Consider the following 24,628-nt stretch of genomic DNA (forward strand, 5'->3'; position numbering starts at 1 on the left):
TATAGTGAAAAGGTCAAACGGGCGAAAGTAGGACTTGGGTCCAGTCAATTGGCTACACCTCCTTCGACTACACTTGAAGGGGAGGCTAGTGATACGGGTTATGACGAGTGGACACAAAAGATGATGTGGTAGTTAGAGTCAAGGTGAACGGGTAGTCAAAGTCAAGATGATGTGGTAGTCACATCTCACCTAGCTTTGATTAATCGCCCAGTGCTAAGGTTCTTAGATTTAACCAGACTGAATTATAAGCTGGTTGGAAAGAGACGGTCAGTTGGGAGAGACGGTCAGCCCTTAAGCCGAGTGAACCGGGGAGTTTAGTGCATTAAGGGTAACCAGATCTTAAGGTGACCAAGATTGAGGCCGACTAGCCCCACGTGCTGACCAGAATGACCGACTCACTCCACATCAAACGAACCATAGGTATGGTCTAGGGGAAAACTAAACTCCTTACTTCATATGAGTCCCCATGTACAGTCCCAGGCAACCCTGATTGCCTGTCGTCCTAATAAATTTTCAGGCAATAGTGTGTATGTGTATCCATCCGGTCATAAAGTCAGATGACTTTATATGCCCTAACCGTACAAAAAATTGCCCAGGAAAAAACATGATGTAGCTCAGCTTAACATATTGATCGAACCTCCTAAAACGTAGTTGTGTTTCTCTTGATAGCCCATTATGTGCCCAGTTAGGCAAAAGGATGTCCGGGCCTATAGCACTTATCCTCATATTACCACCCGGACGAAATTCCAACAAAGCATAGGTTATCAGGACTTCCCGGGAGCATGGGGTGCTATATTATTTCTCAAGCAAATTCCCAACATGACTAAAGCACTATATCATTCTTCGAACAAATATCTCAAGGCTGTGCAGAATATAACCGAGAGGCTCAATGACCAAGGTAGGTATAAAGGCGGTCGACCTTAATAGCCGACCAAGATACATGCAGTATAATACACAACAGAGCAGATTATGCAGAATGCAATCAAACATCCCAATCAGGTGGCCGACTTAAGGACTGGCCGAGAACGCAACCGAACATCCCAATTAGGTGGTCGTCTTAAGGACCGGCTGAGATGTATTCAGTAGATAACATTCTAACAATATATCATAATAATAACCATGTGTCAGAGAATATTTTTTTGGAACATTCTTCAGGGACCATCTTGTCTCCCATCAGCTAACCACACTTACAACAACATATTTCTTCATTAACCTCGGTGATAACAAAAACTATAAACGACAAAAGAGGTATACATATATGTAAAAGGAAGATTTCTCAGATAATTATTGTGCATTGCTTAATAAACTTTGACACATTTTGGCCACCTCATGATTGCGGAGGTTCTGTGAGGTGGTATATAAAAAGAGAGTCCTCTCCGTGATGAAGGTATACTCTCGATAGATCTAAAACTCATCCTCGTATACACATCTACTATTGTTCTTCATCCACCCGCTCGGGCTTGTACTAACTTGAGCGTTAGAGGCCCTTCATCAGGGAATCCCCCTGGTTTCTAGGCACTGACATTTTGTTGGATCATTTATGTGTGCGTAGGATCAGAGGGAAACTTCTTCTCAGAGAAAAAGACCTTTTACTAATCAACCACTGATTCACTGTACCTAACATATCTTCTATGTAATTTTCAGACAGAATTAAATGGATGACACACTCTCGCTTCTATAATTTTCCATAGTGTCTAATAACACCATCTTTTTCTAGTCCTCGACATTTCAATCCCTCTACAAGGATATTCCTCCTCAAAATTATAAAATATTTATAATTGAATAAATTTTTAAAATATTTAAATTGAAAATAATTTATGATCATAATCTCTCCAACAAAACACGACCCTTAATAATATTCAACCATAAAATATTTTTGTTATGCCATCTACAAAGTCCATATTTAACACCTTTTATTTTATTTTTATAAATATAAATCTTCGATATTTCTAAATTCATCTATTAATTTTGTATAAATGTAGTAAAATTTCATTAAAATCCTCTTATTTTGTATTTCTAGAGTGTTATCTATTCATTAATTTTAGAAGAAAAGGGGCCGAATTACAAATTGAAGCATCACTCTTTCTTTATTAGGCTTTGGCCCATCGGACCCTCATCTCCCATAAACCCAAATTTAATCAATTCAATTAAAATCTTAAACTTATTTGTTTGACTTGAAACTACTTAGACCTTTCAAAAATCTAGATCCTGTCAGTAAATTAACAATTAACCTAAAATAAAACGGATATTAGACAGCATAAAGTCCAATCAGTTCGAACGAAATTAATATATAATATGTTTTTGATATTGTAACTTTAAAAAAAAGGAAATTCCGTTGATATTAGGTTATTTAAAATAAATAACAACAGTCATGTAGATGTAAATTAATCGAATTGAAACAAAATCGATTTTGTCCAATATTTTAAATCAAATACGCGCACATATATATATAACAGTGTATTATATATTGGTGGACAGATAAAAAGGAGGAGAATTTTCAAAAAACAAAGCAAAAATCGCCACGAGGTCGCCGCAAGTTCTCCGTTTCCATCGGCGGCCTCGACGGCGTCGTTGATTGCGGTGGCCGGCCATCCTGCCTCCCGGCAGTGATCCAACCGGCACCCCCGCCGGCTCGACGTTGCCAATGCCATCGGCGCGATCGCCCCAACCATCGGTCCTCTCGCGGCGGGCGCCGGGTCCCACGTGTCCTCCTCCTGTTGGCGCTCGCTGGGCTGGTGGGCTCCCACGCGGTCGCGGGGCACAACTAGCGTAGTGATAGAGAGAGGAGAGAGAGAGAGAGAGAGAGAGAGAGGGGCGGAAGGGGGCGCAAAATGATATTCCCCAATGTCCTCGATAGTAGGTGTGACCCTCTTTTTCCTCTTCCAGATTCCCGTACATATGGCGGAGCCTTGGGGTTTCCTCCCCCCCTCCCCTCCCCCTCTTTCGCCCTCTCCTCGCTAGCTCACCGTCACCACAGCCATCTGGGAAGGGCGCGGCGCGTTGGAGGGGGTTGGGTTGGGTTGCGCGACAGATCTGAATTGTAAAGCTGCCGCCTTGGCCGCCGCAATCGGGATCCCTCGTGGATCATCCGCTCGTCGGAAGTCGCGGCGCGGGTGCTTCTTTCGCTGACCGCAGGTAGCTGCTGTGATCTCCTAATCCTGATTTTTCTAATCTGCCCAGGTCGGCTCAGGTTCTCTGGTGCCAAATTTGTGCTTTGATTCGAACATTAGTTCTGCCCTATTAGGAAAGGTTTGTTTTTTTTTTTTTTTTTTCTTTCCGTGTTCTTCCTTCACCAGATCTCTTTACAGTTATATTCGTTCGTCTGGGTTAATCGTGGAAGTAATGCAATCTGCTGCATTTCATAAGTTGTTTGTATCGGTAGTTCATATTTGTTTCCATGGACCATTGATTGGAAGGACTAATTAGTCTTGATTTGCTATCTCCTGATAAGTTGGGGATGGGGGTTTCTTGAGCTAGTTACTATAAGTTCATCAGGGTTAACTTTATGTTTGCCCCAAAATGGCATGTAAATAAGTCCATTAAGCTGCTTCTGTATTGCGTAACTAGACCATATCATGCTTTTCGTAAGTGTCATTGTTGAACTGCTAAAAGAAACAATTTGTATATTATCAACAGATGTTGGTGTTGTATTTGATTCTTTAGTGTTGCTTTGTTTGTTGTTGAACACTTTGATTGCTTCTATCTTTCCTTCTGTGTTGTCTTACATTGCTCGAGATGATGGTAAGTTGGCATATTAGTGTACACACGGACACAAACTTGCACATGAAGCTTTCTATAGAGATGCTATCATTTTTGTATCTTACTCCGTTTCGATTCAGTGGGTTTATTTAATTAATATCCAATTGATTAACTGTTGTCACATTTGTTTTTTTTCTTTGATGCGCACAGGAGATAGGTGGCAATGAAGGAAGAAAATTCTTTGCATGATAGCATGATAGATCGGAAGTGGGTATTGAAGAGGAAGAGAAAACAAACCAAATCTGGTTTGGGAGCTTTAAATGGAAAAGAGGGGGCTTCTAATAGTGCAGTTAAGAGGAAGACAAAAAGTGGCATCGATGCTTCTAGATCTGCTAAAAAGACCAAAGGGCATGATGGTGTAAGATAATCCTTACTAAATGTGCCTTTTATGAGCTGTTAGTTGTTGTTAATTGAGCCTTAGTGTTGTTTTTGGTGTGTGTGTGTGTGTTTGTTTATCATCTTGCTTTCTTGTATCATCATCTCAGTACATATAGCGCTGCATGGAATTACATGTTTGTTCAACTTATATTATTTAGAAGCAAGCTTATGTGTCATGATATGAAAGTATAATTGATGGATAAGTGAAGTATACTGCACAAAATGGGCATTAAGAATATTAAGCATCAATTACTCGAGTTGATTTTAGCTCCTTACTATCTGTTGAAGTTTTTTTATTTTTTTCCATTAGTTTTCTTTAGTTTATTGTAGCAATTTGACCTTATCACAGCAGCTGACAAGCATTTTTAGAATGCTAGCTAAACAAAATTAGACTTGGATATATTATCCACTTGTTTATTCTAATGTATCTGATGATGAACCATGTCTTTGTGAACTTCATTTTGCTGATTTATGATTTGGATACTTAGTCTATGAAGGACCTGAGCCATTACTCATCATTGATATCTGCTTGTGAAGACATTTTTTTATTATCATTATGATTGTCAAGGCTTACATCAATTACAATCATCAACAAATTGTCGAAATTTGTGTCTTTAATTCCATCAAGTCAACCATTATGATTGTGAAACTTTGTTCACCTAAAACTTGGTTGCAAGATCTCATGAGTGTCAAATTATTCATTATATACTTGTCCAAGGCTTTCATCATTTTCACACTTCTTTTCCTTTTTCTCTGTATTCTTGTAGCATTACTATGAATGCGCTGTGTGCGATCTAGGAGGCAATTTGCTTTGTTGTGATAGTTGTCCTCAAACTTATCACCTTGAATGTCTCAGCCCACCTCTTAAGGTAATTCAAATTTCTTTTATGCTTCATTTGCTTGATTATGATGTCTTTGCTGGATGCTGATTTTCATTTCTTTGTCTTCCCTGTTTCTTCAAGTGTGCTCCTCATGGAAAGTGGAATTGCCCTAACTGTACTGAAAAGAAAGGTAATGTCAAAGTATCAAGTAACATTGAGTCAAATGTAAAACGAGCAAGAACAAAGACCACCACTGGAAAGCCAGCTACTGTGATTAAGGAATCTGTCCGTGAAAAGGCATCAGTGTCTGGGAGACACTCTATTCCAAGAAATAATAAAGGGAAAACAATGTTTTCTTGTAGAGATCCAGATAAGGCAGATTCTGATTTCTTAAAAGATGATAAATTGGACAGGCCTGGATCAAGCCACTCTGGGTCCTTACATGAAATTCCATCAGATGATAGAACTTTGAAAAATTCATTTTCAACCTCTCATTTAAAAACCAGCTCTCGAAGGAGAACACTCTCTCTTGTGAAAACCTCCACATCTGATGATAGTGAATGTCCTACAGGGAAGAAGCCCAAATTTCATAACAGTGATGTGCAAAGAAAGAATTCTGTTACTACAATTACTGATTCTACTCATAAGTCCAAGAAAAAAAAGCAAAAGTTCAGAAGTTGCAGTGAAAAGAAAAGACCTAGTGCTGAAAAGGGAAGTGCAGATGCCGCTATTAATAATGAGCTACCTCTTGGAAGAAATCTTGAAACAAATAAACCTATACAGAAGCGCAGGTCATCTGATACATGGAACTCTTCATCAAGACATGAAGCCAAAAGAGTGAAATATGAAAGTGAAGAAAAAGATGAGGTAAATTATTTATGTTCAGTGATATAGTAAAAATATAATTCTAGAGTTTCTCTCTCTTGTAGCACTGTTGTTGGGAAAAGACAACCTTGAAAATCATGTTTAAAATGTCACTATCCTTAATTTTTAGATTTCCTATAAGTTTTTTTTTGTGAGATTTTTACATAACTATGTTAAAGTTAAAGTGTTACTACTTCTATATGATTTTAATTTGTAATGAAATACGTCAAAACCTCTCTTCCTTCACAATTTTCTTTATTATTTAGTATCCAGCCACATCAGGCAAGCTTTGTTGAAAGAAAGGAGACATAGGCCTAATTTTATCTAATAGAGAAAATGAAACAATATGGAGAATACAACAAACAACAACAACAACAACCAAACTTTTTCCCACTAGGTGGGGTCGGCTGTATGAATCTTTTTACACCATTGAGCTCTATCTCCTATTCTATCATCATCTATCTTTAAATAAATTTTATCTTGTTTTATTGTTGCTAACCAAGTCTTTTTTGGTCTTCCTTTTCCTCGTTTGATATGTATGTTTATCATAGTTTCACATCGCCTAACTGAAGCATTTATTGGTCGTCTAAGTACCCTAAACAATATAGAGAATGAAAATGTAAAAATTTTACAGTCTGTTACAGGAGTTAATTAGATGTGGAAATGTTTATTGAAACAGAAAAACCTAAGAATTTAGATTTTCTTCTGTGCGACATGAGACATGTGCCTCTTGTACATTGCCTGATGTGTATTGTGGATTCAACAACAGGATTCTCTGAGCCAATTTGCGTTTTTTTTGTTTATTTCAAGTTTGTATATAAGCTATGGTTCACTTTGATAGTAGTGCAGTATTGAGATTCTGCCTTTGTCGATTTTTTATAACATTAGAGTTGGTTGATTCCCTCTAATGATTTCTGTCGTCTGCGTTGACGATATAGTAATCTCCCTACAGGTGTTTCTATGTGGATGCTATAGAGATAAAGCAGAGTTATCATCGTAACTGGGATGCTTAAACAATTTATATTACTGGTTAACGATCGTGTTGTTTCTAAGCTGATGATGTAGTTAATTTGTTACTGTTTTCTATTGCTTGCATAGCCCTGTTTTTCTTTATTTTACAATAGTATGATTAAGGGCCTATAGTCCTCTTGGATCACATAATATTTGCATTGGTAATTTTGCTATAATTGGCGTTTAGCATAAGGTGGCAACTTATCTTTTATCATTCTATTTTAGTTATTCCTATCTAAAGCTTTGTTCTAGTAGGTTATGAGCTAATCAATTTATTATACAGATGTCATCTGAGCAAGCAAGCCTGTTTTCACAAGATTTGGATGAACAATGCACACAATTACACAACATAGAAAAGCAAAATGTGAATTCTTGGAATGACATTCAGCAGGTTTAATGCTTCTTGATTTCGATGATGAACTGTAAAATTTATTATGTTATGTTCTTAATTTTTTATTTGTCCATTTGAAAGGTTGATCGAATTTGGGGATGCCGTATTCGAGTTAGCACCATCATGTCTAGCAAATCATTAGAATCAGAACATGCTGAATCACATAATTATTCAGGGAACCAGACTATAATACAGCCACTTCATGGCCTAAATAATTCCAAAACAAATGGCTTGCTACTGACTGAGTCACAGAATGAAAGTAAAGTTGAAATACAGGATGAAAAAAGTGCTTGTAATGGGGCATTTGATCCTCAAGTCACTTTGGTTTCTGAAGAAAAAGATTTATGTAGGGTCACACAAGAAGATTATGATGAAAAATCATATGAAAATAAGGGATCATTGGATAATGTTATTTCAGCCAAAAAAGGTTCAATGGATGAAATAGTTGCAAAGAATGATGCTTTAACACAGGAAGATACTCCATTGAGCAAAGCTGATAATGCTCAAATTGACATAAAAGCTATTGATATTGTTGGCACACAAAATCAGAGTGAGTCAGTTGCGCTTTCTGGACCTCATCGGATGATTGTTTCGGGTGATTCAAAAGGAAAACATGGAATGTTGCTTGAGATGCAGTCAGATGCTAAAATTCTAAATAATACCATGGAGGAAGTGCAGAATGTAGGGACTATTAATGACGACAGTGATAGCTATGAGTTTCTTGTCAAGTGGGTTGGGAAATCAAACATACATAACAGTTGGGTTCCTGAGTCTCAAATAAAAGTTATTGCCAAAAGAAAACTGGAAAATTATAAAGCTAAATATGGGAATACTGTGATAAATATTTGTGAGGAACAATGGAAGAAACCACAACGTGTTATTGCTCTTCAGGCTTGTGTGGATGGTTTGGAAGAAGCTTTGGTTAAATGGTGCGGTCTTCAATATGATGAGTGCACTTGGGAAAGATTAGATGAACCTGTTATGAAGGAATCAGCTCATCTGGTAGATGAATTGAAGCAATTAGAAACTCAGACCATTGACAAAGATGTTAATCATGATTTTTATTGTGCCAAAAGTGAAATCCAAGATTTTCTTCCTCTTCTTGACCAGCCAAATGAGCTAAAAGGTGGATTACTTTTTCCACATCAGCTAGAAGCTTTAAACTGGCTGCGCAAATGCTGGTACAAGTCCAAAAATGTTATATTGGCTGATGAAATGGGGCTTGGAAAAACCATATCTGCATGTGCTTTCATTTCATCTTTGCACTGTGAATTCAAGGTTAAGCTGCCCTGTTTGGTCCTAGTCCCACTTTCCACTATGCCTAATTGGTCAGCTGAGTTTTCACTGTGGGCTCCACATCTAAACGTGGTTGAGTATCATGGATGTGCAAAGGCAAGAACAGTTATTCGCCAATATGAATGGCATGTTAGCGATCCTAGCAAATCAGATAAATTAACCAAGTCATACAAGTTTGATGTCCTATTGACTACCTATGAAATGGTGCTTGCTGACACTTCTCATCTTCGTGGTGTCCCTTGGGAAGTTCTTATAGTGGATGAGGGCCACCGGCTAAAGAATTCTAGTAGTAAACTTTTTGGTTTGCTCAATACATTTTCTTTTCAACACCGTGTATTATTGACTGGAACTCCATTGCAGAATAACATTGGGGAGATGTATAACTTATTGAATTTTCTACAACCTGTTTCATTCCCTTCCTTGTCAGCATTTGAGGAAAACTTTAATGATCTTACAACAGCAGAAAAGGTGGACGAGCTTAAAAAACTTGTTGCACCACATATGCTTCGAAGACTCAAGAAAGATGCTATGCAAAATATTCCACCAAAGACTGAGCGGATGGTTCCTGTTGAGCTGACATCGATTCAAGCTGAATATTACCGTGCAATGCTAACAAAGAATTACCAGATACTAAGAAATGTAGGAAAAGGTGGTGCACAACAATCATTACTAAATATAGTAATGCAGCTCAGGAAGGTCTGCAATCATCCTTATCTTATCCCAGGTACTGAACCTGAATCTGGTTCAATGGAGTTTCTGCATGAAATGCGTATTAAGGCATCTGCAAAGTTGACGTTATTGCATTCTATGCTGAAAATTTTATACAAGGAAGGACACCGAGTTCTTATATTTTCTCAAATGACAAAGTTACTTGATATTCTAGAGGATTACCTAGCTATAGAGTTTGGTGCTAAAACATTTGAAAGGGTGGATGGTACATTATCAGTTGCAAATCGTCAGGCAGCAATTACTCGTTTCAATCAAGATAAATCACGATTTGTTTTCTTGTTGTCCACACGTTCTTGTGGCCTTGGTATCAACTTGGCTACTGCAGATACTGTTATCATATATGATTCTGATTTTAATCCACATGCAGATATACAAGCTATGAATAGAGCACACAGAATAGGACAATCAAATAGACTTCTAGTTTATAGGCTAGTAGTACGTGGTAGTGTGGAGGAGCGCATTTTGCAACTTGCTAAAAGGAAATTGATGCTAGATCAACTATTTGTGAACAAGTCAGGATCACAGAAGGAAGTGGAGGACATTCTTCGTTGGGGTACAGAAGAGCTTTTCAATAATTCTGATTGTGTAAATGGACCTGATGCTACAGATGCTACAATCAGCAAACCTGATGCTGTTCCTGATGGTGAGCATAAACATCGAAGGAGGTCTGGTGGTTTAGGAGATGTATACAAAGATAAATGTACTGAAGGTTCTACAAAAATTATTTGGGATGAAAATGCAATTCTGAAGCTTCTTGATCGTTCTGACATTCAATTAGTTTCTGAAAGTGCAGATGTGGATGTGGAGAATGATATGCTGGGCTCCGTAAAAGTAAGCTTGAAATTGTCTTCAAAATGAACTTTTCCTTTCATGTTTTTATCAACATTTTTTGGTAGCTTTGTCACACCATTTCGTGATGTCACTATAAGTATTATATGTTGGTTGGAGTTAGATATTTCATGTAATAGAACCATCAAGGTTCAAGATAGTGTTCCAATGCTGGGTACTTGATTAGTGGCTGTTCGACAAGGCTCTCAAAATGATATGTTTCACCTGTTTTGGGCAGGATGGAACTAGTGGGCCCAGAAGGTTATTTTTGAGCTATTTTATTCTCAAAGTAGTTTACTTAATCATTTGAGGATAAACTTACTGTTCTTTAGTTGTTTGCTAATCTAAAAAGTTAGTTCCTCTCACTTTTTGGTTCAAGTTATAATTACAATATTTCATAATATATAACGATTTTATTTTACTGTTATTACATATAATAAAGTTTCTTGTTGTCTGCTTTATCAGTCGGTGGATTGGAATGATGATATAAATGAAGAAGCAGATGGTATGGAAATGCTCCCGGGTGTAACTGGTGAAGATGGTGAACATAAATCTGAAGCAAAGGAAGACAATGCAGTTGGTAGTGCTGAGGAAAATGAATGGGATAAACTTTTACGTGTAAGGTAAGTAATTATGAGTTAGGTTGTATAGATTTGTTAGTTTCTTTTTTATGTTCTTAGTTGTTGTTCCTTCCATGCTAGAGGGAGTCTCCTATAATTAATTTTCTATTCAAGTAAAACACTTAAATTTTCTTGTGAATTGAATGTCTAGTCTAACATGATGAAAAATTTATGGAATTGCTATTTACCAAATTGGCACTATGATAACACTATGCTATAGTGGTACACAGCTATTTGGGCATTTGACCTTCCACCTGGATCCAAGTTGCAGCTTTACTCTCCAGCAAGGATGTGAAATTGAATTCATATATTAATCTTTTCACTAGAAAACTCATATTTTATATTCTTGTGATGTTCAACATTTGTGTAGAAACATTCTTTTCCTATGAAATTTATATTTTCTGATTTAATCAGTTTCGCGACATGTTTCTCCATAAATAATTCTTAGAATTCTCAAAATTGGCTGATCATCTGTTTCATGTTTGCATTTGTAATGGAAACTAGCTGTTCAATATTTGACAATCTGTTGAAAAACGGATTACTTTTTCAACAGTAAACCTGTATCATTACAGAACCATATAAAAATTTTAAAAGGTCATTGAGGTATTGTGGTTGGGATTGTTTAATGAATTCGATTGTTGCTTTTCAAACTCATTTTAGACATTTGCTTTCATATTATTTTTCAATCAAATCCAATTTTACTGGTTTGGTCTGTTGAACTAACCAATAATTATCATGCATTCACTTACCATTCCTCACTCCAATTATTACTCTCTTAAGCTAAACATTTCGCCTTAACAGGAAGAAGAGATTTTTCAAACAATCTATAGAACAATGGTACTCGAATAAACTAACCTTATAATAAGGTAACAACTGGATTAGCATTACTAGATGTATTTTCTCTACTGTTAGACTTCAGAAGTAGATATGCAAAATAATAATTGTAGTATTATTGACCTTTTCCAATTTATAATGCTTTTAGTTGTCTTTATGTTAAGTTTCCATGTTATTTAACTGAGACATTTTTAAATGTTGTAACAAATATGCTCAATTGATAATTGGTAGATGGGAAAAATCTCAGCTTGAGGAGGAAGCAGTTCTCGGTCGAGGAAAGCGCCAAAGAAAAGCAGTATCATACAGGGAAACATTTGCTTCAATGCCAAGTGAAACTTTTAGTGAGGTTGTTTATTTCTACAAAATAGTAGTGAGTTTGATAACCAAATTGGTTAATGCATACATTTTGCTTAGTTAATTGGCCAACTAAGTTAGATATGTTGTATTTAGGTATTCAAATTCGTTTTTGTCAAACATAACCGTGGGATTGAAACTTGTGAATTTCTGGGCACACTTGAAGGACTTATTGTAGATTTTATGCTCACTAAATATCATAACTAGCCGTTTTTCATTTTTTTTCTTTTAATTATTTTAACAAATTGTTGGCCTCAATAAAAAAAAGAGAACTCTTTTTTATGTTAGAACAATGCTCAGATTTAGTTTTTATTTTCTATTCTTGATGTTTCTAATATTAAAGAAATTAATAGATTTGAATTTTTGGCTATCTTCAGCATTATGCCTCTGAGTTGATTAGTTGAAAACTTGTTTGTGGAGAATTATGCGTTACATTTCCTGTTTTTACACTAGTCACGTTTCTTGCTGCTTATCAACAAGTACTTCTTTTAAATATGAGTTAGATGTTGCATCCAAAAATTTACCATATATTTTGTAAAGCCCAGCACATTTCTTCTGCATTTATGACTATTTTCTGCTTATATCTTCCAGTGTCAAACTTGTTTATTATATGAGCTTTATGTGTACCTTTGTACATTCTTTTTCTAGTTAAGACTCTAATTTCAGAATTTATTCTTCCTACCTCCATTGGTTTGCTCCTTATACAATATCTTATTCTTTACTTGGAAATGGGATGTAGCAGAGTGACACTGAGGAGCCAGAACGTGTATATACACCAGCCGGACGTGCATGGAAGGAGAAGTAGTAAGTTCCAAGTTCTGTAGGTATATTTTTCTTGCTAGTTCATTAGGAGCTTACATAACTATTTCTTCAACCAGTGCTAGGCTTCGTGACCGACAAAAAGAACGAATTGCTCGGAGGCAGAATGGAGAAGTGTCATGTTTGATAGACAGAGTTGAATGGCCTACACAATCACTGATCCAATCTGATCATGACATGGAAGGTTTGGATAAGAGAAGCTATGATGATAAAATTGAACAGATGGAGGATAACAAATCATTTCAGCCATTGGATGATAAGAGAAGTGAATCTTCTGCAAAATTTGCAAAGTCAATTAGGCACAAGTATAAAAAGTTTCATAGTGATGATCTGGATCTTTCAGTAAGACCTCCATCTGAAAACCTTTCGTCAGATATCTTTTTGCCTAGCCATCCATTCAACAGCTTGAACACAGCAAGTCCAGTTCCTTCTAACCACCTTCTACCTGTTTTAGGCCTATGTGCTCCTAATGCTAATCAGATAGGTGTATCATCTCGCAATAACCGTGGTTCACTGAGGCAACCTATATCAAGTAGTGAACAAAAACGACTAAGCATCGGAAATACAGAATTCCCATTTCCACCATCTTCTGGTTCTCGATCTCCAAATGCCCGAAATGATGAAGTGAGGGAAAAATCTGATATCTCTTTGTTACCTGAAGCTCCAGGAATGTCCTTGCATCACAAGTTGAAGAGTTTGATACCTGATGGCTACTTTCCTTTTTATCCTGTATGTTCCTATCTTATTTTTTTATTTTTCAATTTGGTTTTCATAGATGGCATATAACTTGCATTTTTTTGTGGTCATAATCTTTTCTCAAGGTTGTTCCTACATCTGAAAGATCCCTCATGGATGGTCTGGGGAGTGCATCATTTGCTTCATTTCAAGAGAAGCTAGGCCTTCCAAATTTAATGATCGACGATAAGCTGGTACCAAGGTTTCCATTACCATCAAAAAGTTGGATGAAGCCACCTGCAGATCTGTTACCTAGCTTGTCACTAGGCATGCAGTCCATAGAAGGTTCTTTTCAGGAATTCCCTAGTATGCCACCTCTACCCAATTTCAAGCAACGACCAACTGATATCCTAAAGAAAAAACAAAAAATGTTTGATCTACCTTCAATGAATGGCCTAGGTTCAGTTCAAGGCATGCATCCATCATTTCTTGAAAACCAACACATACTTCTTGACAACGCGATGATGCAAACTCAATCTGTGAAAAAGTTGTTCAAGAAGCGAGCAAAAGCAGATGTATGGTCAGAAGACGAGCTTGATGCTCTTTGGATTGGTGTCCGTAGGCATGGAAGGGGTAATTGGGATATCATGCTTGAAGATCCCAAATTGAAGTTCGCGGAGTATAGAACAGCTGAAGATTTATCTTTAAGATGGTCAGAGGAGCAGCAAAAGATAATGGATGCACCAGCTTTCTCAGCGCCAAAATCTTCCAAGCCTCTACCCCTACCTGGAATCTCAGATGACATGATGAATCGGGCTTTGCTTGGTAGCAAGTTTTCTAGTATCGGAGGTGAACGCCCAAAATCACTCCCTCACCTGACGGATATTCAACTTGGCTGCCGTGATTTAAAGTCTAGCTTTCCGGGCATCGATCAACTTGATCACATTAGTAGAATTGATGAGAATCTCTCTAAAATCTCACCATGGCAACTCAGCTATCTTAGATCAAATTACGCTGGCAGCTCTACTGGAGGGTTGGATGGATTGGAAAGGTCAGGTTTACCATTTAATCCTCGTTTTCAAGATAACTACACTGCAAAACTAGGTATGAATGTACCCAGCAGCTCTGCCTTGTACAACAGGGAAGTTGAATACCGATCGAAGAGTCTTTTCTTGCCAGGTGCGATGGACAACTCTCTGAATCCTTTACATGGTTTCAATAGTGCAGCTAATTACAGTGAATCGAATGTGGGCATGCCATTGGAAACCCAAAAGCAGATTTTGCATGACTTCTCTTCCAAAAATGACATTGGTGTTGGTAGTTCAAATGCGAATAAACTTCCTCATTGGCTTCGAGAAGCTGTGAACCCCGCTCCTTCCAGGGTGCCAGAACCTGAGCTGCCCTCTGTATTGCCTCCTTCTATCACTGCAATTGCTTACTCTGTCCGTCTACTTTATGGAGAAGACAAAACAATCCCACCATTTTCTATTCCTGGCCCTCCACCTATCCAGCCGAAAGATCCAAGGAGAATTCTGAAAAGGAGAAGGAAGCTGCTTAGACTTAGCCGGTTGACCCCCAATATTAAATGCACTACTAAGAATTTTGATTGTGGCGGCCCAAGCACAATTCCAACAGCTTCAGAAATACTTGAATCTGAACCTGTTCGAGGAAGGTCTGGCCATGATGAGAATCAGAACTTAAATTTGAATTCACCATCATCATCATTAGTCGACACACAAAGAGAAGGTTCAAGCTCAGTGCTGGTACTATCTCTTGAAGCCCCACACATGGCAACATCTTCTACCATCTCCAGACACAGCGAATTGCCACTAACAGAAATACCAGGGCCTAGTCAACAAAGTGAAGAGTTATCTAAACCTCCTGTACTTGAAGTAGATTGTGAAGGACCAATGGAGGAAGATTCAAAAGAGAACAATGGTAAAACAACAGAAAAGGTACCGAGTTCCGAGCAGGTCGATCAAGTGGACCGTGGAGGCTCGAGTAAAACTCACTCTTGTGCTAGTGGATCTAACCAGCTCAAACCCATGGAACTGTCATCTGAAGAAACCGAGTTGAATGATCATCAAAGTGAGAATGAATAAAGCATCCATTTTATTTCTGACATACCAATTTATCCTCGTGCTTGTGCAGGCAGATCCATGACTATTCTATCATTGCATGTCTCACTTGGGAGTGCCATGAGGCATCTTTTGAGTATTCATAGTGAAAAATATAATCTTGACAATCTCATTGTTTTTTTTTTTTTTTTTGTTTTGCATGTTATTGATTTTGTTTCATTTTAAATCAAATATATCTTAGCAAAGGTTAGACTTGTTAAAGACATTTCTTCTAACCTCTTTTACATATTCATTCTGTCCTGTTGCTTTATATTGATCATATTTAAATTTTCTTTTGTTTCATTTCCTTTTCATACGTACTGAAAATTTGATCAACATGTTCTGCATAGCTCACCAAACTTATGCAGGCAACCGATTTAAGGTGGCGATGGGGAGGATTTTCCATGACTGATCCATCTAATCAGGTTCAGAAATCTGTTGTATGAGAATGAGATAGATTTGAGATTGCATACTGGACATTAATGCAGATTAATGATAATATTTGAATTCTAAATTTTAAGTTATTTGGGTTCAAGTTTGAGTTTGTTCACAGATAGTAATTAATGTGGCAACAAGATGATTTGCTCGCCTCCAGCGCCTCCGCACAGGTAGTAATTAATGCAACAGGCATAGGTGGATTTATGAGTGTGAATTTGAATATGAAATTAAAAAAAAGACAGATACTTCATTTGTTATCACCCTTAAACTGATTTGTGAGGCTCAAAAGAAGATTTCATGATAATATGCATCAAAATGCTATGATTATTATAATTTTGATAGATGAGTGATTATAAAATAGTTAAATACTGATGGCATTTGAAGTTGGTGCTTAGGTTTGATTTGTATTATTTCTTGGGTTAAAGTTTAACAAGGAAATATAAGCAAGTAAACTTGGTTACATTAAGTATATCAAACCCAATTTTGCATATGCATACAATCCATTCAAGAACTCTACAGAAACACTAGACATGCACATGATCCAACAAGAAACATGTTTTTGAATCACATTCAATGCATTTCCATACTATCATCTTCTTTGAGTAGCATCATCACTCATAAACTAAATTCGGATATAATGGTGACAAAAGACGAATACGCTCACCCCCAGTGTCCCTGTCAATCCGTCCCAGGACTAACACAGAAGAGATAAATCACGGACGAATTAAATTCGGATACAAGAACCATGCCTATCTTGCAAAATGTGATGTATATGTGCACAAGCGAAGATTAAAACAATGTTCAGTGTCCACTCATAATGAGCAGCACGAGCTGTTCCACAGAAGAACCGCCATACAAAACAACATAGATATGCATTCCTCTCATGTTGTTTTTCCAACTTAGGACAGCACTGTTGCTTCTTCTCACCTATTGAGAGTGAGTTGTTGCTGCCTCTTCTTCCACATCTACTTGATCACTTCCTTGTACTCATGGTCCTCTATCTTGATCCATTCCTCCTACTCATGTTCTTTGACACTAGTCTCGGCTATGGTAGTCCGGCACTGAGACTATACCATTATGGCAGGCAACTGATCTTCCAATATGTAATGATATTTTAAACCTTTATCTGTAAATTTATCTGCCTTATAAAAGACTTGTTCCGCATTGCTTGTCGTTGACATCTATAAGCAAGTCACTTGTTCCTTCAGGATGAACAAGATGTTCAAGCTAATCACAAAGCAGACTGCTCTCAATCCTTTTCTTGACCATGATAACATAATTGATCAGTTCCTATCTTTGTTCATTCGTTCAGTTTGAACGATCTTTGCTTAAAATACCAAAGAAATCCAACCTCAACAAACATGACAGATCTTCGTTACCTATTTACCCAGATGAGCATGGCATATGATGTCCTGCTCTTGGAATGATCTCAAACTGAACGGGAGTTAATGGGTTAGATTCATTGATGAATTTTGCAGCCCTTTCTCCTAGTCTTATGTTGCCATGTTCTCGACAGCAGTCGAAGATCCTTATCCACATCGGGATAGTTGGCTCAAATGGCAACCGCTGAATGAAGTCCTCCAGTTCAACCATCCACCCATATTTGCCTAGCAGTTCAATCATGCACTCATAGTGCTCAATTCGAGGTATGATACCATACTCATTACTCATTGAATCAAAATACCGTCTACCAAGATCAACATATCCCTGACTCACACAGGCAAGCAAAACACCAATGAATGTGACATTGTCGGCTGCAACTTCCTTCTTCATTTCTTCAAAAAGATCAAGGCTTTGTTCACCTCTCCCATTATATGCACATCCCAATATAATTGTGTTCCAAAGGATCAGATCCCGAGTGCTCTCTTCTTCAAAAATTTTGATGGCATACTCTATCAACCGGCACTTGGAATACATGTCAACTAATGCACCCCTGACTATAGCATTCAGCTGAAAACCATTTCTTACCATGAAAGCATGAATTTGCTTGCCAACATCAAGCATGAAAATATTTGCACAAGCAGCCAATATTGTTGTGAAAGTAAACTCATTTGGAATCGTCTCCCTCTGCATCTCACTCAAAGCAACCAATGTCTCCTCACTCCTGCCATATCGTATGTAACCAGATATTAAAGAATTCCAAGAAACTGTATCCCTCTGATCAGCCATTATGGAAAATGAAATTTCAGCATTCCTAAGGTTACCACATTTTGCATACATATCGACCAATTGATTTCGAAAGAATTTATCTGACTCCCAGTTGTGCCGATAAGCAAACCCATGAATTTGCTTTCCACGGTCAAGATCAGAAATGCCAGCACAAGCATTCAATTGCAATCCTAGTGAAACAAGGTCCAATTTTCCTGTCTCCCTCCACATCCTGCAAAAGAAATCTGATGCCTTGTCCCAACAAAAGAACCGAATGTAACCGGCCAATAGTGCATTCCAAGAAATGACATTCCTTTCAGGCATCTCTTCAAAGATCTTTTCAGCTTCATCAACTCTCCCACATGCCACATAGCCTGAGATCATCGATGTCCATGAGACAACATCTTTGCAAGGCAATTGATCAAACAATTGCCGAGCATCGTCGACGACCCCACACTTCGCATACACGTCCATCAAAGAGCAGCCTACAACATTGTCCCCTTCGAAACCAGTCTTCAATAAATATGCATGGATCTGATTTCCTTCCTTAAGTGCAAGGACCTTTGAGCAAGCCTTGAGAGTGTTTGACACAGTAAAGCTCAAAGGTTTCACCCCTTCTCTAATCATTTGGAAGAACATTAGCATTGCCTCTCCTGCACTGCCTGCCTCGAGGTACCGACGAACAATCACATTCCAGGAAATTTCATTTGGGTGGAGAATTAAGTCAAACATCTTGCGAGCATCATTCATCTCAAGGCACTTACCGTAGACATCAACAACAGACGTATCCAGAATCACATTAGGAAGATAACCATACTTCAAAATAAGGCAATGTATCTGCCGAGCGAGGAAGGAGGCCAAAAGGTCGGCGCAGCAGCCAAGCACGGACGCCAAGGTGACATCTTTAGGTCGGATTCCGGCGCTATTCATTCTGGAAAAGAGGGAGACCGCCTCGTTAGGGCAGTCGGAGAGGGCGTATGCAGAGATCATAGCATTCCATGTACCTCCGTCCCTAGTGGGCATTTCATCGAAGAGTTCGCGGGCGTCCGCCGGGCTGCCGCACCGCGCGTACGTGACGATGGTGCGGTTGAGTAGGAAGATGGAGGGGGAGGAGGATGGGGAGAAGGCAACGAGGTGGGATTCCACGCGGCGGACGTCGACGAGGGAGCGCCGGGAGGAACATAGGTGAAGGAGGCTAGCGTAGACGTTGTCGGGAAAGGGGGAGGCGGAAGAGGAGAGGGTTGCGATGGCCTTCCGGAGGTCGCCGGAGTCGAGATGGCGGATGATGGTGGAGGCGGAAGTGGCGGCGGGGGAGGTGCGTTTGGGGCCGACGGCGTGCTGGATGAGGCGATCGAGGAGCGATCGAGCCGTCGCCGCCATTTGGACGCGATCCGAGGATCCGTTTCCGAGATCCGACTTTACATTCTAAAAAATATTATTATATCATAAAAAATTGCAAAACGGAAAAACTATTTTTTTTTAAAAAAAAATAAAATTTAGTAAATAATAATATTATTGATTTTTTTAAAAAAAAAATCACATTTTTTTATAGTTAAAAATTAAAATGATATATACAAAATATTATATTTACAATTTTCCGATCAAGTGTCAATGTCGCCGACGGCCCGACATTAATATATATATATATATTTACAGCAATTACCGTATTTATACCAATAATCGAATTATTAAAAAAGAGAAATTAAGTAAAACTTTTTTTTACAGTACACCCCTAAACTTTATGTAATAACAACCCCTTCCTTCCTAGGAGTGCGTCTTCTCGAAAGCGAGTCTAGCGACAACTGAACTCGAACGAGTGATTGAAATCGCCGGACGGCGGCGAATTCGCCACCGAAGAAATCTTCCCTGTGGCGTATGCCTCAACCTCCGGCGCGAAGTACCTCGGCACCGGATTCTTGGGCGGAAGCACCGGCAATGGCGCCTCGAAGCTCAGCGCGCCGATCACCTGCTTGATGGATGGCCGAAGCGACGAGTCCGGGTGGGCGCACCACAGTCCCACCACCATCAAGCTCTCGATCTGCCTCGTCTCGAAGTCCCCATCCATTCTCGCATCCACCGCCTCCAAGATCTTCCCCTTCCCGTAGAGACCCCAAACCCAATCCACCAATCTCATCTTGCTCTGCGGCTCCATCGGCTCGATCGTCCGCCTTCCGCACGCGATCTCCAGCGCCACAATGCCGAAGCTGTATATGTCGGATTGCTTACTCACCTTGCCGGTGTAGAAGCACTCCGGCGCCATGTACCCCCTCGTACCGGCCAGATCGGTGGTTTGCAGGTCGCCGTCGTGGTCAACTAGCCTCGCGAGCCCGAAATCGCCGAGCTTGGCGTTGAACGCCGAGTCGAGCATCACGTTGCTCGGTTTGATGTCGCGGTGCACCACGCACTGCTCCCATTCCTCATTTAGGTAGAAGAGAGCCGACGCCAGACCCATCGCAATCCTGTGCCGCGCCGGCCACTGTAAGAACTTCGCTGTGCTGTAGAGGTAATAGTCGAGGCTCCCATTGGGCATGAACTCGTACACCAGCAAGAACTCGGTTTTGATGTGGCACCACCCGATGAGCTGCACCAAGTTCCGGTGTCTCAGCCGACTGATGATCTTGACCTCTGAGATGTACTCCTTCCTCCCCTGTTTCGAACCCTTGGAAATCCTCTTGATGGCCACGTCGAGATTTAAGACACTCAGCCATCCTTTATAGACCGACCCGAAGCCGCCCTCTCCGAGCTTCTTCTCTTCTGAGAAGCTCTCTGTTGCGAGTGACAATTCCCTGAAAGAGAACCTCTTCGGTCCTCGTTGGCTCTCAAACTCATGATCGATATCCTCATCCCACTCCATGTGCTCCTCCTCTAAGTCATTCTCCTTCCTCCTGTTCTTGATGCAAATCAAGAGGGTAATCGAGCATAATACAACCACCAAGACCACTCCAATGGCAGAACCTATGATGATTACAACCATGTGTTTGTTCTTCTCTGGTTGCAGAGTCGAGTTGAAGGACCATGATATAATGCTATGCATCTCAGTGTAGTTACCAGTGGCAGCGGAGAACCCAACTGCTACATGCTCCGGGAGGACCTCTCTCAGATTAACAGTGTAGCTTATGCTGTAATTGGCGCTTGGCGATTGATTCGTCTCTGGATAGGTGAGGAAGAGGCTCAAGCTGTGGGTGATGGAGTCATAATCCACCCGTGCATTACCAACTCTGTGTTCCTTGATACTGCTGCTCCAATTAACACTCTTTGAAGAATTGATCGAGTTTATGTCAATGCCGAGATGTTCGCCTTCTGGATCCCATTCATAGTTGCTGAAGGTGTCAAACTCCACTGCCACTGCACTACTGGTTGAATTGACTTCGATTGTGGTGTTGGAATAGAGGCCAAGGTAGCCACCTTGAGAATATAAGGGAAGCTTGGCAGGGTATGGTGCAAGGAAGAAGGCAAAGCCATCGGCATGATTCGTCGCATTGGAGTTGATGATGAAGGAGAATTGTGTGGTGAAGCTAATGAGTTCGTTCGTTTTGTGGTTCCAAAGCAGGAGTGGGTCATTATAGGTTGCTCTACTAGAGTCTGCCAAACTTTCACTATAGCTGGTGAGCATTATTGAAGAGTCAGCAAAGTCTGCCATGCCTTCCAACTTGATCTTGGACTGTGAGCCTGGATCGAAGCTAGAGAAGTTGAAGGAGAACGAGGTTGCTGATGGCATAACTATTGCCAAGAATAGAACAGGTAAAATCCTTGCTTTGTGCAGAATCATAGCTGAAATTTGACAGAAAGTAGTTGCTAACTATCCTGCAGTACAAGTTAATATAAAGACAATCAGTAACATGGCGAAATTGAATTTCTTTTTGGTGATTAGCTTAAGGCAGCTTTATCTCCATAAAACAGAGATATATCAGTCATGATTTAGTGAGGTGCATAAGGAAATGGGTGAACTTCACTAAATTGTTTCAGCTCCCAATTTCTTTGGAAAGAAAGATAAGGTAAAGAAAAGGCTAATGACATTTAGACAAGAACCAAGAACCACAAATCAAGCTAGAATATGACCACAGAATTGGGAGGTTTGTGAGTTATATAGTTCAGCCATGGTAAAGCAATCATAATTGCTTATATACCATGGTTCTCCTTTCCCTTACATGCACAACCATCTTGAAGCAATATGCTAATTGCTTACACAAACACTAAGTTGCTTCTGAGATATCTGATAATAATTGAAGAATGTAGATGACCATAAAATAGGGTGATTTTATCAGTCCTGTTCCATTAATGCAACATAAAGGAATGAGCTTCACCTCTAAATTCCCCACAGTTGCCATATCCCCAACACAATTCAGCTATCGTATAGCATACAATAAGAGAAGTTACTGAGTTTTTAATTGCAGTATTCAGACAAGAATTTGCAGGTGTAAACTAACACAAAAGGCAAGAACAACTGTTTGATGACTACTTCAGGCAGTAACACCAGTTAAGGTTACCAACAGCATCTACAATATTTTATGTTTATATTCTATTTCTTGATCTAGGTATCTAAAAGGCATATGAGGACATACCTTTGATTCTCCTTCGTAGAGGGAGAGCGAGGGAAAGAGAGAGAGAGAGAGCACTTCAATTGCAAAAATGTATTATACGCCCACTAATATTATATGGGCTATAAATTTTTAAAAGTGTGTTATAAAATTATATTTTTTTAAAAAAAATAGAGTGCAAGAGGATATAAATTCAATCATAAATATTTACAAACCATTACCAACTATATGAGTTATAAATTAAAAATAATAAAAATAAAAATATTCTTTTTTAAAAAAAAAATTAAAAATATTATAAAATGTAAAAAATTTAAAAACAATAATAAAGACCTAAGTTATACAAATTTTGTAAAAGGCTTTCATGGTTCCCACAGGATTTTTATTATGGACCAAAGTATTGATTGAATCACTTGAACTTGATTTATTGACTGTGGTTATATTATATCAAATTATATTATAGACAACAGTTCATGGATTTGCTTTTGCTATTCTGAGCAGCAAGTTCCATTTGCACACTACAAGGAAGTTCGTCTTATGTGGAGCAAAAGTTAAAGGACTTCCATTGTTTCCATAGGCAAGCTACTGAAAGAATAACCCTTGAGAAAAAGATACGTCTTCTGTTGACTTCTAGTATTTCTTGATCACAATTTTTCTGCATCTAATGTATATTTTCAAAATATTACAGGTCTAGGTCTAGGTCTTGGGTAGACTTTTTCTGTTTCTTGAGCACAATTTTTCTGCATCAAATGCATATTTTCAAAATGTTATCTTTAATTATGGTAACGATTCTTTGTCAAATAGGAACCTTTGTTCCTTGATTGGGAAATGTTTGATGCAATACACATGGAAACAAAAAGAAGGAAACTTCATAGCAGTGTCTTACATATTATCTGAATAGACTTTTCTCTGAAGGTTTCTTTCAGGGGATTCTCACTTTGGAAGTTAATGAGCATAATTTTACCCACTGCATACAATGGGGGAAAGGACATGTAACAATAGAGGAAGGGTTAACTCCAGACAGAGACACCGACTGCATGAGGTCAAAACAATACCAACTCTAGGACCACGCGCTAACTGTTGGAAAGTTTCTACGATCTAGAATAAAGATTGGAATATTTATGTATAAAGATATGGACGAGAATATAAGATAAATTTGTATGTTAGTATGATACAAATATGCATAAATGTTAATTTAAGTACACGTAAATGATATTCTTTTCATGTGATCAATTTGAGATATAATTAGGCTGAACACTATCATCAATTTCTCCTGCATACCATGTAACCATAGATTTGTTAATCAAATAATAATAAAAGTATCAGTTTCATAATTGAAAATAATTAAGTTATTCATAGTGTTTTTGTGAAAAATATTTCAACTTGTTCAGCAACGTCACTTGTTTATGGAATGTGACCAAAAGCTTTTTTAAGACTTTCACTCGTTTATTGGTGTTTATGGATCTAAATCATACTAATTGTTTCTCTTGTTTTTCTTTAAAGTTCTGCTTTAATTGTCAAGGCAATGACCATGAGTCTGTTGTATTTTATTTCTCCTGTTTTTTTTCTCGGACTTTGTACTTAAAATAGGCCTTGTTTGCATAAGTTGTTAATTGAATCTGCTAGTCTAAATTAATTTTATTATTGTTGAATTATGTTTCTGTGTTCAATTGCAGTTGCTCATTGAAAACACATCATTTTGGGTGGCTGTTTGCTTGTGAGGTAAATCATGTGTGTTATGTACCTTAAATAAAGCCTGACTCCTTAATCTAAATTTTGTTCTCTTTGTTTTTGGAGTCTTAACATGCAAAATTGATCCATTTGGATAGAGATCCCAACTCTCTTGTCCTTGCGTGAAACTTATTACTCATCTCAGCAGCAGAAATAAATGGCGATACTTTTTGTTCAGGAGACAAATTACAAGCACACAGATTTAAATTACAAGCAGAAATAAAAGGAATGAAGCCGCTCTCTCCAAGCTTCTTCTCTTCTGATAAGTCCTTGTTGCAAA

At 38.6% G+C, this 24,628-nt stretch overlaps 3 protein-coding genes and 1 long non-coding RNA gene across 10 annotated transcripts; 2 read left to right on the forward strand and 2 right to left on the reverse strand.

Moving 5' to 3' along the window:
* Nucleotides 1-2,525: 2,525 nt before the first annotated feature.
* Nucleotides 2,526-15,786, forward strand: LOC122048021 (protein CHROMATIN REMODELING 4-like). 6 transcript variants are annotated; one of them, XM_042609618.1, is made up of 11 exons: nucleotides 2,526-3,249; nucleotides 3,910-4,117; nucleotides 4,905-5,006; nucleotides 5,100-5,825; nucleotides 7,117-7,224; nucleotides 7,306-10,080; nucleotides 10,543-10,700; nucleotides 11,763-11,901; nucleotides 12,625-12,689; nucleotides 12,764-13,433; nucleotides 13,526-15,786. In XM_042609618.1, exons 2-11 carry the CDS (start codon nucleotides 3,923-3,925, stop codon nucleotides 15,479-15,481), a joined length of 6,894 nt encoding a protein of 2,297 aa, XP_042465552.1. In that variant the 5' UTR covers nucleotides 2,526-3,249; nucleotides 3,910-3,922; the 3' UTR covers nucleotides 15,482-15,786. The 6 variants fall into 6 exon arrangements, with proteins under 6 accessions (XP_042465552.1, XP_042465551.1, XP_042465549.1 ...); XM_042609617.1 differs by having other exon boundaries at nucleotides 2,526-3,138; XM_042609615.1 differs by having other exon boundaries at nucleotides 2,526-3,135.
* A 615-nt stretch (nucleotides 15,787-16,401) lies between these two features.
* On the reverse strand, nucleotides 16,402-19,490 carry LOC122048022 (pentatricopeptide repeat-containing protein At3g26540-like). Of its 2 annotated transcripts, XM_042609623.1 has the most exons (2): nucleotides 18,847-19,490; nucleotides 16,402-18,744 (listed from the first exon to the last, which is right to left on the reverse strand). In XM_042609623.1, exons 1-2 carry the CDS (start codon nucleotides 19,460-19,462, stop codon nucleotides 17,318-17,320), a joined length of 2,043 nt encoding a protein of 680 aa, XP_042465557.1. In that variant the 5' UTR covers nucleotides 19,463-19,490; the 3' UTR covers nucleotides 16,402-17,317. The 2 variants fall into 2 exon arrangements, with proteins under 2 accessions (XP_042465557.1, XP_042465556.1); XM_042609622.1 differs by having other exon boundaries at nucleotides 16,402-19,490.
* A 275-nt stretch (nucleotides 19,491-19,765) lies between these two features.
* LOC122048023 (L-type lectin-domain containing receptor kinase IX.1-like) lies at nucleotides 19,766-22,724 on the reverse strand. Its single transcript, XM_042609624.1, has 2 exons — nucleotides 22,645-22,724; nucleotides 19,766-21,886 (listed from the first exon to the last, which is right to left on the reverse strand). The coding sequence occupies exon 2, from the start codon at nucleotides 21,849-21,851 to the stop codon at nucleotides 19,875-19,877; it is 1,977 nt and encodes a 658-aa protein (XP_042465558.1). The 5' UTR covers nucleotides 21,852-21,886; nucleotides 22,645-22,724; the 3' UTR covers nucleotides 19,766-19,874.
* On the forward strand, nucleotides 21,684-23,741 carry LOC122048025. Its single transcript, XR_006130714.1, has 2 exons — nucleotides 21,684-21,823; nucleotides 23,119-23,741. It is a non-coding gene; the product is annotated as an uncharacterized LOC122048025 (long non-coding RNA).
* Nucleotides 23,742-24,628: the final 887 nt, after the last annotated feature.

Source organism: Zingiber officinale, chromosome 2B, assembly GCF_018446385.1.
Source record: "Zingiber officinale cultivar Zhangliang chromosome 2B, Zo_v1.1, whole genome shotgun sequence".
NCBI classification, from domain to species: Eukaryota; Viridiplantae; Streptophyta; class Magnoliopsida; order Zingiberales; family Zingiberaceae; genus Zingiber; species Zingiber officinale.